This window comes from Pseudoliparis swirei, chromosome 15 (assembly GCF_029220125.1).
Source record: "Pseudoliparis swirei isolate HS2019 ecotype Mariana Trench chromosome 15, NWPU_hadal_v1, whole genome shotgun sequence".
Classification (NCBI taxonomy): domain Eukaryota; kingdom Metazoa; phylum Chordata; class Actinopteri; order Perciformes; family Liparidae; genus Pseudoliparis; species Pseudoliparis swirei.
In genome coordinates this window covers 11,025,884-11,039,281 of record NC_079402.1, presented here as the reverse complement: position 1 = coordinate 11,039,281, position 13,398 = coordinate 11,025,884, and the positions used below count along the sequence as shown (strand labels likewise).

At 39.9% G+C, this 13,398-nt stretch overlaps 1 protein-coding gene across 1 annotated transcript; it reads left to right on the top strand.

The window, feature by feature from the left end:
* The first annotated feature begins 921 nt into the window (after nucleotides 1-921).
* si:ch211-282j22.3 (ER degradation-enhancing alpha-mannosidase-like protein 3) lies at nucleotides 922-12,600 on the top strand. Its single transcript, XM_056433020.1, has 20 exons — nucleotides 922-1,901; nucleotides 2,019-2,064; nucleotides 2,896-2,996; nucleotides 3,820-3,859; nucleotides 3,984-4,096; nucleotides 4,292-4,445; nucleotides 4,711-4,845; nucleotides 5,082-5,187; nucleotides 5,325-5,422; nucleotides 5,567-5,692; nucleotides 5,801-5,884; nucleotides 6,312-6,395; nucleotides 6,588-6,712; nucleotides 6,872-7,037; nucleotides 8,102-8,259; nucleotides 8,817-8,922; nucleotides 9,425-9,598; nucleotides 9,904-10,069; nucleotides 10,198-10,389; nucleotides 10,530-12,600. Exons 1-20 carry the CDS (start codon nucleotides 1,750-1,752, stop codon nucleotides 10,814-10,816), a joined length of 2,613 nt encoding a protein of 870 aa, XP_056288995.1. The 5' UTR covers nucleotides 922-1,749; the 3' UTR covers nucleotides 10,817-12,600.
* Nucleotides 12,601-13,398: the final 798 nt, after the last annotated feature.

Genomic DNA, 13,398 nt, shown 5'->3' with positions numbered 1-13,398 from the left:
ACAGATAACTACAGCATAACTTTAAAGACTTAAGAACATGTTTTATGTTTCTTGTTCAAAAAAAGTTTGAGGCAGTTAGAAATCTCATCGTCATGTTGAGGGGGTTTGGTCTTTTCAGACAAATGTATTGGGAAATACTAAATATACAGTGGGTACGGAAAGTTTCAGACCCCTTTTAATAATTTTTTATTATTATTGAAAAGCCATAAAACAGAATCTAACTCAAGCATCACAGAACCTTACAAACTATCATTTACCAAATACACTCTGACATCTAGTGGTGGTGCTGTGGCAGCTTGGTACTTCTCTGACTATTCAATTCAATTAAAATTAGTTTGTCTAGGCCGAAATCACAAATGACAAATTTGCCTCAGAGGGCCTTCACAGACATGACATCATTTGACCTTTAGATAGATTGACTTATTCGCACTGTTGCTGAGTTACATTTCCCCATCCGATTTCAAGGGGTCCTATTTATATTCAAGGGTTTGAGAACAAGAACAAGATATATTCTCCAGTTAATTAGAATCTATATAGTTGTGTGGTTGACAGCTGTTTTATCATTTTTATATTTCTCCACCAGTGAGCTAACATTATCCTGTGTTCACTTAAATAATTCCGGACGTTCATAAGACCCGCCCTGACCAGGAAGAATGATTAGGATCTGCGCGTATCGGATCCTACACTTCTCGTTTCATATTTTCATCTTATTTATTTATTTAACTTTAAAAAATGGACTTCCATACTACTCATACCCCCCCACACACACACCCGCCCTTCTATTTGACTCCACCCACTTTGAACGCGTGTCTAGTCTTTATAGAGAGTGGGTATTATGCCCTGAACTCAGCTTGCCAGGGGATCTTCCTTCTGTCTGGACAATAACCCGAAATACATTACTTGTCCAACTGCAACCGTAAGCATACACCACATCGAATACAGTCAACCGCATGAGGAGTGTTACATGCTGAAGGGGAGAGTTCACCTTATCCTACGTGGGACTAAAGCTTCCCTTAAATGTTAAACTGAGGGCAAATTTAACCCTAATTAGATCATCCTGGGTAGCAAAATCGCCTGTCCGCTCTTTGACAGCTCGGTATCGACGTCATGGTACCGTATGGCAGCAGTGATACTTGACGACGTGTCGTTGACCATTTAACTGTATGACAGTCAATTGAAAGTTCAAGTCAACCATTTATTTTGAGACCAACATATGTGTTGCTTTACTTCTGTATTTAGCCGTTACGCTAATGCTAGTTAGCTAAGAGGGCGAACTTGTTATCGTTAGCTAGCATCATGGACCCTCCCAACCCTGTTCTGGCTAGCAAGCTCTAGCGACACTGTCTCTCGATTGCGCTGCGACCTAAATATTTGTCGTAATATTTCTTCACTGTTATTGATTTAACAAGACGCGTGCAGTTACATCAAGTCAGTGTTAAGTGGTCAGTCTTTGTTATCGAGATTCAGCGGGAGCGAGCTGCCTCTATTGTTGACACGGATACGGCCAGCTGAAGTGCACTGTGGGCATGTTGTGGTCTTAACAGTCCTGCATCAGCTTCACAACAATACAGTGGACATATGGACATGGGGCTGGGAGGAAGCTAACAAGAACTCTGCAGCCGACTCCTACCTGAATGAGGATGATCGGGGCTTTGAAGGAGGACAGCTGTGCCTGCTGACTCTGTAGGCGTTGGACTAAGGACCAGAGTTTATTTGTCTGTATAGCAGCTTAAACTCAAACAGGACTACATGAAGAGAAAAGGAAATAAACTGTGTTGGCATCTGGTCCACACTTCTGGCACTGAGATGTTGCTGAGGACCTTACTGATCACCAGTCTTCTTGGCTGGGCAACATGTCAAGAGAGCCAGAGCATGACACCAGAAGAGAAGACTGTTATCAGGTAAAACAATATCTAGACAGAAATATACAATGCTGTTTAGATGTGTTTGTGACAACTTTTACAGTGTGATTGCCATTTTAGCTTTTGATTCATTAATATTTTTCCTTTTTTTTGCAGGGACCAGATTATTGAAATGTTTGACCATGCTTACGGCAGTTACATGGTAAGGATTTCACTTTGATGTACGTTAAAAAAAAAATATTTATAAGAGGGAAGCTCTGGAAAGCTGAAGAGGTCGTTTTGGCATTTGGCATTTATCAGGGTCATCTGGTTAAGAACAGCTTGAATCAGTTCTCCCAACTCACAAGTTTTGTGAGAATATTGCAGTGATGGTGTTTTTATGGCTTGTTTATGGAGAATGTGAATATATTTTAATGTTATGCTGCTGGCATGTGCCCAGCTGGTTCGGCAATAGGTCAGATGGGGGCCAATCATTGCATTATATCACATGGTTTACCTGTTTTTTTAAAAGAGATTAGAATCAATAAAAATGCCTAAATATTTCAAATCAGACACCACCTGTAGCCTCTTACCAGCAACATAATCCTCTGGCTCCAGTTACACTTTGCAAGCCCTCTTTGTGAAGAACATTCAAACTGTCTTTAACATTCAGATGAAGGCAGGAATTTTCAATCCATTTAGTTAAATTTGTCATTATGGACGTGAGTTTAAGTGCAGCATGTTCTTTGTTCTTTGCATGCACATAAATCACTGTATCATCAGCATACATTTGAATATCACACCTGGCAAATCATTAATGTATAAACTGAATAAAAGGGGTCCCAAAATAGAACCCTGGCGTACTCCCACGGTAGATCTTAGAGTAGATGATGGAACATCACCCACTCTCACACACTGGGTTCTCTCTGGGTATTCGGCTTCAGGCTGCTAGTTTCTGTTCCCTCCTAGAGAATTTTCAAGCCTCCACCTTTCCTTAATGACACCTTTTCTGCTAAATGAAGCTTGAAGACAGTAACTGTTGTTTGTGTTGCAGAAATATGCCTATCCAGCAGATGAGCTCATGCCTCTAAGCTGCAGGGGGAGAGTCCGTGGCCAGGAGCCCAATAGAGGGGACATAGATGACTCCTTGGGGAAGTGAGTTCAGTAAAATGTCCTCAAACAAACCAGTCATGTATTTTTTATTTATCAGTTGAAATCTAAGTTGTACGCACAGTCACACACTTTTCTAATAAATATTTACAGTAACTAGCTTCGAGTGCTTTGTGTTTTAAGAGCATTGCTTCATAAAACTGTGCCACAGTTGCTTTGTAAACTCCTAATTTGCTGGGTATAAAAATGAAACTACATTATATAAACTTTGCTTGATTCTGTCCAGTTGTTTTATACGTTATATCTTTTGCCTGCTTTCAAGATTCCCTCTTTAATGAGAATGTTTAAAGATAGTAATATAACCAAAGAAGAAAAGGTGTTATATCATTATCTATGCTAAATTATAAAATAAAGCATTATATTTCTATTTGTTTGCACATTTTGTTATTACAAAAAATACTTTAAACTAAATCTCGTGCTTTGGATTTACAATAGAATGCATTTGTATTTTGCATTATATTTATGATGAAAATTTATATTTTATGATTGAAAAACCTTGATAGTATTTCTATTTTATGATAAATAACCAAATCAACATCCAGAATACATTTGTATGGGAGCAAATATGCAAGTGAATGTAGATGTAATACACATTAATTTACAAGAAGGCAGTAAATCACAGACTTGCAGTGCAATACATCATTTATGTACCATGCATGTTGCATAATGTAATTTTACTGCAAATATTTTACATTTCATAGTCTGTGGTTCATAAATATGAAACTGGATCAATGATGAAGTGGGACATCAGCTCCACCCTGCTGTGCCAGAGACTCTCTTCATAACGTGTCGTCCATCTTCTCTGTAGGTTTTCCCTCACACTGATCGACACGCTTGATACCCTGGTGGTGAGTTATTGCTCTATATTCTTTACAAGAAGTAGTTTGATCAGCTTTTATTTCCGAGTCTGTTTTGTCTATTTTTGTACCATTTTTTGAAAGTAGATTTATTCGTCTCTGTGTGTGTGTGCAGGTTTTAAACAAGCTTGATGAGTTTGAGGACGCAGTGAAGAAGGCCATGACCGATGTACGCCTTGACAACGATGTGGTGGTGTCTGTGTTTGAGACCAACATCAGAGTTTTAGGGTATGAAACATGTTATTAAACGCATGCTCGTTTTAATACATTAATCATTTAAAATAAATAAAAAGTGTCAATGTAGAATTATTCCAGATCATCACAGCGTATTGCTAATACAAGATCTAAGTATTACAGTTTTGAAAGTTGGTTGTTGAAATTAAAATCTTTCTTTCTTTTCTCCCTTCCTTTAATTCTCTCCAGAGGGCTTTTGGGAGCCCATGTGATGGCCGACCTGCTACGGCAGCGCGGGGAGAGGATGCTGTGGTATCGGGATGAGCTCCTACACATGGCCAAAGAGCTGGGCCATCGATTACTGCCTGCCTTTAACACCACAAGTGGCCTTCCCTACCCTAAGGTATTTCTTATTTTATTCTAAACCACAGGGCCTATTTTCTATGTATAATAAGCAGAAGGAACAGACAGTTGACTGACCAATCTTATCAAGGATGGCCCTGGAATTGAACTCAATGCATTGCTGGAGAATAGTTCCTCCACTGTCAGTGCACCATGAACAACAAAGGATTTATTTGAGTAAATAACTAGAAATGATTTGAGCTGAGTGTATTTCTAGAAGCTAAAGTAGACGAGATAAATGTGTCTTTTCTTTTTTGGTTCTCCAGGTGAATCTGCGTTATGGAGTTCTAAACCCACTTTCACGCACAGGCACTGAATCGGACACCTGCACAGCATGTGCTGGAACAATGATCCTGGAGTTTGCTGCCCTCAGCAGACTGTCAGGAAATTCAGTTTTTGAGGTATTATCTCCGTACACCACTCTAGAGATAGGGCTCTTAACATTTATCTCTTTGTAATACAGCCTTATTGTGAAATTACTGGGCTATAAGAGTAGAATACAGTCATTTTTGCAGAAATTATAGCTGGATATAACTGATGCCTGTTGTTGGAAGATGAAATCAATAATCATGTAAGGATGATGTAACTGTTTTTCTAGAAACATCTTAAGGATTTACTACTTGTTACTGTTTGATAGGAACATGCAAGGAAGGCTCTGGATGTCCTCTGGCAGAGGAGACAGAGGGGAAGTGACTTGGTGGGGACAGTCATCAATATCCATAATGCAGAATGGGTCCGGAGAGGTGAGGCAAAACGTTGGCAAAAACATGAGATTCAAACTGAACCCACACACTAATAATTCACATGTATAGTACAAACATATTCCACAGCTTTTTACATGAACCATATGATACTAATCGTCTCACTTCTGTGTGTGCAGAGAGTGGAGTCGGTGCTGGTATCGACTCATACTATGAATATCTGATGAAGGCCTACATTCTTCTCGGAGACAATGTTTATCTTGAGAGGTTCAACATTGTAAGTCCTCTATCACTGTAAGCCTGCATATACGTCTATATGCTGTATTGTCCCTCCTGTTGCAACATAATTAGCTATTGTGTTCATATTGTGATTGTGGGTTGGAGTGTTTGCCAATACACGTTTCATGTTTTTCTTTAACAGCACTACAGTGCCATTATGAAGTACATCAGTCAGCCTCCTCTGCTGCTTAATGTACACATGCACAACCCCACTGTGAACGTGCGCAGCTGGATGGACTCTCTCCTGGCATTCTTCCCTGGCTTACAGGTCAGGCATCCTCGATTAATCACATTTACTACCATTAAACATTGTACAAGGCGTAGAAATGGTTGCACACGTGTCTCTGGAGTCGAGTGACATTGATTGTTCTGACAGGTTTTGAGAGGAGACCTGAAACCAGCGATTGAGACTCATGAAATGCTTTATCAAGTCACCAAACAGCACAAGTTCCTTCCAGAGGTAAACAATCTTTGAGTTTTTGTTTATTTAATGACATATACTGGGCATATATAGGCAGGATATAGAAAATATTACGCTAATTTGGGTTGGTAAATATTGATAAAATGACATGTCTCAGTATAAATAATTGTTAATCACAATATAATTATACATTGCATTATTGTGCGTTTTCTGGAAATTTAAATGAACTCAAAACGGTATTAAAATGTAAATGTCTGCTATTTCTTTTATATTAGATTCATTGAGTTGAGTTAATATATACTTTTAGTTGTTACATTACACCAAGTAAAGGAATAATAAATGGAAATGTCTTGCGGCTAAGCCTCTTTGTCCCATTGTTCATGAAATCTGTTAGTTAATATAAAACAAAACAAAACTTAAGAGGCCAGTGTCACTCTTTAGCTTCCTGTGCTTCATCTTCCTGCAGGCTTTCACGACAGAGTTTAGAGTTCATTGGGGCCAACACCTACTGAGACCAGAGTTTGCAGAAAGCACCTACTACCTCTATAAGGTGACAGGCCAGTGCCATCGACAGACAAATACACACACACTATAATACTATTCAAATGTACTATTACTAATAATTAGAAAAGTCAGGTCCGTTATAAGTAGGCTAAATAACAAACCTGCTCCACTCCTGCACTTTACACACACAAAGCTTTTTATGAGCTGTGTGGTCGAGATTATATATTGGTTTCTGCAGGCCACTGGCGACCCCTACTACCTCAGAGTGGGACAGTCCATCGTGGAGAAGCTCAACGCCTACGCCCGGGTGCCTTGCGGCTTTGCTGCTGTGCAAGACGTCCGCACTGGGATACATGAAGACAGGTATACAAATGCCATGACACGCACGTTTACAATGTCACATTTCATTTGGATGAGCAACCTCAGAAGATGTGATCAAATAACTGTTGTTATGGAAACAAAATATCCCTTCTGAATGTGTGATAAGTGTCTCTGTGCATGTGTATGTTTCTGTGTGTGTAGGATGGACTCTTTCTTTCTGGCTGAGATGTTTAAATACCTGTACCTGCTGTTTACGGATAAGAGTCAGCTTCCCATCGATATTGACGACTACATCTTCACCACGGAGGCTCACCTCCTCCCTGTTTCTCTCTCCATCACCCAGCCGCCCTGTCAGAGCAACAATACGGTGAGAGCTCTCACTTTTTCACAAACACAGGTTCAAACATTATACATGCCTGCAAACTTGTCAGCTTTCGGCGAAATTCGCCGTTTTGAAATCAAAATAGGTCGTCCACGTGAATAGTGTAGATCCGAAGAGTTTTTGTTTTGTGGTAGGGGGGGGGGTCAACTGGCCGGCCGGCGTTTATGAGATTGGAGTGAGACACGGAGAAAATATGATGTGGTGATATTCACAATAAAACATCTTTGATGGGACGTGTCGAGTTGCGGAGCTTTTGAGACCGTCTTCGGCTTTAAACATTTTTTAATTTTTTTTATTACTACTGTAGATAAATATACCAGTATCGCATTTATGGTATATCGTATTTATGGTATTGTATTGAATTCTGGTATCGGGTATCATGATATTTATGGCAGGTATCGTATAGAAGTTATAATTTTAGGATTGTGACAACCAGGTAGAGAAAGGAAAAGACTCATGGAACAGAATCACGGAACAGAATCATGGAACGGAATCATGGAACGGAATCACGGAACAGAATCACGGAACAGAATCACGGAACAGAATCACGGAACAGAATCACGGAACAGAATCACGGAACAGAATCACGGAACAGACTCAAAGCTCAGCAGAGCACACGAGTCAAAAAAAAGGAAGTTGGTTCATGAATGACTTTAACCATATTAGATATTATGACAATATAAAGTTGTTATTACTATTATTAGGGCCCGATCACTGAATTATTCAGAGGACCTTTTTTCTTAAAATGTTTGTTATTATTATTTAGATTTGCGGTCAGAACAATTAAAAGGCCGTAGTTATAAAAGCTTTGAGGCGTCATCAAACAACGTGGATGTGGTGTGGCGACAAATAAAAAAGTCACCTGCACCTCTGCTTAACTCTATAACATTATTTGTAGAAAGTGTAGTTAATGACTAGCTGGTTAGTATGAATAGTCGTTTAATTAAATTTATTTGACATCATTTATACCGTTAATTTGATGTGAATTGAAATTTTTTACGATATGAGCTGAACGTGTTTTATGATCAATTGATGTTTCTGTGCTTCAGGAGCCTGTTCCTGCTTCTATAGAAGAAGATATGTTCACACACTCCTGCCCCAGCATGGAGACGTTGTTTCCCAACAACCCCTCATTCGCCAAAACCATACGGGACAATTACAAGTACCTCACTGGAGTGGGACGCGCCTTCCACCCCTCACCTGTCAGGTGTGTTGATTAGCATCCGCAACAGCTATGGAGTGCTGCATCAAAGAGTTTTAAAGCCAAGGAATGAGTTAGCATTGTTGCACTTCCAGATCACTCGTCTAAGTCAATTAGTTTTATGGGTTTTTGGTTAGAAGGCAAAAGGTCTGTCGTTAACACAAGCTGAAGAAATTCCCAAATGTTCTACAACATTCAAAACAAATTCAGTAAAAATCCCCTTAGAAGCTAAAATGTTTTACACGTCTCGAAATAGGCGGTTGCTAACAAGTGCCTAAATGACTACGCCACTCTTTTACCTTGCGAGTCATCATGGTAAAATAAACTACCACAGAGGTGGTTTAGAGTAATTTGCGACGTGATTGTATTCCTGTCTGTCTGTCGGGGGAGAGATTTTGTCCCTGCAATTACATCACAACAGAGCAAGATACAGTCACAACACTTTACAGTTGAGATTAAAGCAAAGATCAGGTTTGAAGATGGGCACGGTCTCTAGGGGATCTCCAGTTTTAGAGTGAATTCACTTAAATTTAAATTAGAACTTTGCTGTTTGTACTTTACAGGGAAATTGAACTCCCGCTCCATGATAATGAGATGGAGCCAGTGGAGTTCTTGAAGAGCATGGGGATTTCTCTCACCCCACTGAATGAGGTCTTTGCAGGACAAACCGTAAGTCGGAAGGTGTTTTAGTTACTTTGTACTCTCCTCATTTTGAACCAAATAACAAGGCACTGAGCCATTACTTCATCATCTTATCAGGAGAGATATGCTTAGTCCTGTGTTTACTTAAACAATACATATTATCTGGTATCATGAGGTGTCCCAACAGTGAAGGGGGGAAATAAATCATTCAATCCCAGTAAATGCATTCACCATTTAATTGTGTTTCTTTAAAAGGTATATAAGCATTGGGATTAGAGCAACCTTTATGGAGTAAACATTGGGTCACAATGATAAATACACACATGGCTGTAGAAATAATGCCTGAAATGTTGGCTACTAATCTTTACAGTATCCCAGTGCCCAGAGTCCCTGATAAACCAGGATACAAATGTAACTCGTTGTAGCATAACATTGTCACAGAATCTTTTTCTTTCCTAAAACCAGTCACTTGACATTGTGGTAAAATATCGAATATAAATGGCAGTTTTTATATGTGAATCCCTTTTAGGAGCATAAAGCAGTGTACCGGGTCAAACTTGTGGCAGAGGTGAACCACACCATGGAGGAGGAGGAAGTGTTGCCCCATGTGGTTCAGCTCATATCCCCCCCATTCCTGGGTAGGACAGTCCTCACAGCAGGACCTGCCACGTTTGGGATGGACCTCACCAAGCAGGAGCACGGGGTGAGCGTCCAATGTGACCATAATAAAGTATCCAGTGTCAACACCAAGGCGCCCAACAAGTCCTGTTGCTTTTGAAAGAAACATGTGTTTGATGATAAGATGACCAAATAATAGAATGTTATCAAATCTATAAGTTTTCAGCAAAATGATGGATCTTACCAAGGCCAAAGTATTGACTAACAATCACATTAACATTTATTTTCTGATCCATGCAAATGTTACCCGTTTTGTTTCACTTGCACTTCTTTGTCTCAACACAATAACTTACAATAACTTGCAATAACACTGAAACTCTTGTGCCGCAGGTGAAGGGCAGCATAGTGAGAGCCTCTCCGTACACTGCATGCGAGCCAATAGATAGTGCAGTGGCACTTAAAGGGCATATCGCTCTGGCACTGCGTGGTGACTGCATGTTTGCTGTGAAGGCCCGTTGGCTGCAGGAAGCAGGGGCCATAGGAGTCATCTTTATAGGTGAGGATGATTACCAGAGGAACTTAAGTCTACCTCAATCCTCATAGATTACAATGAATACCTAATACTAAAGGCTGGACCTCATGGAAATTAAATCATTCAAATGACTCCCTTATTTCTTTTCTCAGACCACCGCGAGGGAAGTAATAGCGTGGATACTCCCCTCTTCCAGATGGTTGGAGACGGCGACTCCACTGAAGACATCACCCTGCCTTTGGTCTTCCTGTTCAGCCACGAGGGGGCCGTGCTCACAGAGGCTCTGGAGGAACATCACAATGTGGATGTGCTGCTGCTGCCCAAGGAGAGGCAGCTGGGACATGGTGAGGAGCAGGAGGAGGAAGGTTAAAGGACAGTTGTATTGATATATTATAGTTGTCAACAAATCCCATGAAAAGGCCTTTTTAGTCAAATTGTAATTCTTCTCTCTGTTCTTTTTCTAATTTTGCATATCATTGTCTAGATAAGGCCAAAAAAACTCTCGGCATGAATATCAAACTCCGTCTGGCAGACGAGGAGGAGCTGGAGGACGGATCAGCCAGAGGGCCCACCTTGGAGTTTGTCTTGGAGAAAGAGGAGATGTTTCTTCAGGAAGAGGAAGAAGAAGAGCTGTGTGAACAACAACAACAACAACAACAGCCAGCACAGCAGCTTTGCTCAAAGGCAGCAGAGAAGGACAGAACTGATCCTTGTTCAGCAGATTCCTGTCAAACCACAAACTTTAACAGTAAACCCGACGCGAACCCTTGACCATGCTGATCCTGAAGCAGTCCAGTTTCCTCTCGTCATCTTCTGAATGGCGTGTGCCTCTGAGCCCCTCACTGCCTACATGGAGCCCTAACTGCAGCCTGCATGTTTACAACCGATGAAGGAGAGGAAAGCAGTGTGACGGCCACATTCACCTCCTGTTTTGACTTCTAAACCTAAAGATGGTTCTACATTCATTAGTCAAAGAATCTAAGTGAGGCTTTTACTGAAGCTTCTGAAATGAGGCATGGCATGAGACTAAACTAGGTGGAGGCCAAAAGCTGTAAGTTAAATATGGCTGGGCTGGTGCTGCCCACACCCAGCCTGCAGTGTTGCTCGGCACATACAAGTGTTTGTGATGATAAAGACGGATCACTGACGAGAATAAAAAAATGACCTCACCTTAGAGGAGACGTAGACAAGGCATACATGTACTCGGCTAGGTTTTTATGCAATGCGGTTTGCTTTTACTGTTGAGTGCATCTTTTCACTTCAACAGCTAATGTGAAGTAGTCAGTGACGGGGAATGGAATGTCACCTGGCGAGTAGGCGTGCGCTACCGTATAGCCTCTCAATGAAATAATGCAAGAAGATGAAGGCGATGAGCTGGGGCCAATTAGGAACGTTTATTTTCTTTTGTACCAGTAAATATCTTCAGGGAATTTCAGGAGTGAATGCAGTCTGCTAGGTTCTGCATTTCCGTTTTGCGAGTGTCAGGAGTGCAATGTGTTTAATAACAAACACCTAAAGAGTCTCAGCTAAAACATTGCTATTTGATGAAACCCTTTCTTTTTCTTTTTTCTTTTTTTTTACAAAGTCGTGCAAGTAATAGAGAATAAATGTAGGATCAACCAACGTGAATTTTAAGCAACTAAGTTTGGATTTGGATTCAGGCTGTATGCTTTTTGTTTTTAAGCCTGCAAATAACGTTGGTCATTTTTGAAGTGCAATGTATCATGCCACCTTAAAACATTGCAACTGAAGTCTTTTTGTCAGTCTGGTTTCAGATGCAGCATCACAGGTTGGTATGCGGTCCCAGACGTCTATGCACTTTGAAACACGGGTATGATGATGGTCTCTATGGCATTCGTGTGTGTTGCAATAAGTAACTTCAAGTCCGCTGATGCGATGTTTTAAGCCACTTACATGGACAACTCTACAAGGATGGTTTAAAAAAACAACAACAAAAACTTTGAATATTTAGTACGTCATTTAGATTGCTGGAGTACTGCAATGTTTTTGCATCATCTAAAATGGTAACAGTCAAACTGGAAAGGCCTATTGAATTATGTTTAGTTAAAAAGTATGATGGATACAGTTGTCTGTACACAAACTATTACGAGGAATCACTTCATGTAACAATTCAAGAACTCTTAATTCCCACTAGTAATTTGTTGCATGATTTTTTTTCTTTTTGTGGTACATTAAATGTCAGCTTATGTTTGTGTGGGGGAAAACACTTTTCATGCCCGAGTACATTTTCTTATGTCTTTACAGTGGACATGTTTTTGATGCTGCGGATTTAATTTCATCGAATTAATCCGAGATTACTTTTGTTTTGTTACGCCTGAATGAGGTTTTGCCAACCCGTAGACCTCAGGACTGTTTTACAGTTCACATAGAAAAGGACCATGGACAGTTTTTGTAAATCCTTTTTCTTGCTTTTTCATTTTCAGCTGTTAACATTTCTGTTTAGTGGTGCCACTTTCCGGTTAGCCTCTTCTCTCTTTATTTTCCAACTGAGCCGAAGCAGAACTGCTAATAAATTTGAAATCACAATTATCAAAGCTTTTATCTATGTTTTCCTGCAGCAGTCAGATTGGATTTGTCTGTAAAATGTTCTACTCTTTCACCATATGTTACTTTGGGAGAAAATAACTTATTTGTAGTCTCAGCTTTTCACATTCCAATAAGCCATTCAAGCATCACTCTTTCCTGTGAATTATTCAAAGAGGAAAAGTCAGGATTTACCGTGCGTCCAAAATGAAAACGAAAGGCCTCTGTGCTTGAGCTAGCAGGTTGTGTTTTGGTAAGTGCACTGAATGTGAATTTGTTCTCTATTGTTTTGTCTGGAGAAGATGAGACAGACATTGAAACCTTTTGTGCCAGATCCGAAGAGCTACTTCAGAACAGCACAATCATGAGAATTGATGATGTTCAAGATGATGTCATTGATAATGAGAGGGGTGAGTTTACAAAAACAAATGATTCACACATTTTGAATCATGAAATTACATGCATGATGTTCCCAGTCGTATGTTTTACAAACATTGTTACTGTTAATATTCATTATAGGTACATTGATATATTCTACTGGTGGTAGTTTATATTTGATAACTGACTGAAACAGCTTGCCAATCAATTTTCTTGCTCAAACACCATCGTATGTAGGCCATTATTAGACAATCTGTGTTGTTTAACGATGAATTAATTGATATAAATAAATATCTGGTTGATAAAGGGTAAACTCAACGGCATGTAAATAAAAGTATCTTGTTTTATTATCTGCCATCTCTAGCGGTGTGTAAACAATATGACCACACATCATAATCTAATATTTAAACTAACAAACCAGTTTACACGTC

Bases quoted from the DNA above. Each gene is read 5' to 3' on its own strand.
- si:ch211-282j22.3 (XM_056433020.1), top strand. From the start codon at position 1,750: ATGAAGAGAAAAGGAAATAAACTGTGTTGGCATCTGGTCCACACTTCT. The intron at 4,446-4,710 runs GTATTTCTTATT...TTGGTTCTCCAG, and splicing joins GTGGCCTTCCCTACCCTAAG to GTGAATCTGCGTTATGGAGT. The intron at 5,885-6,311 runs GTAAACAATCTT...ATCTTCCTGCAG, and splicing joins AGCACAAGTTCCTTCCAGAG to GCTTTCACGACAGAGTTTAG.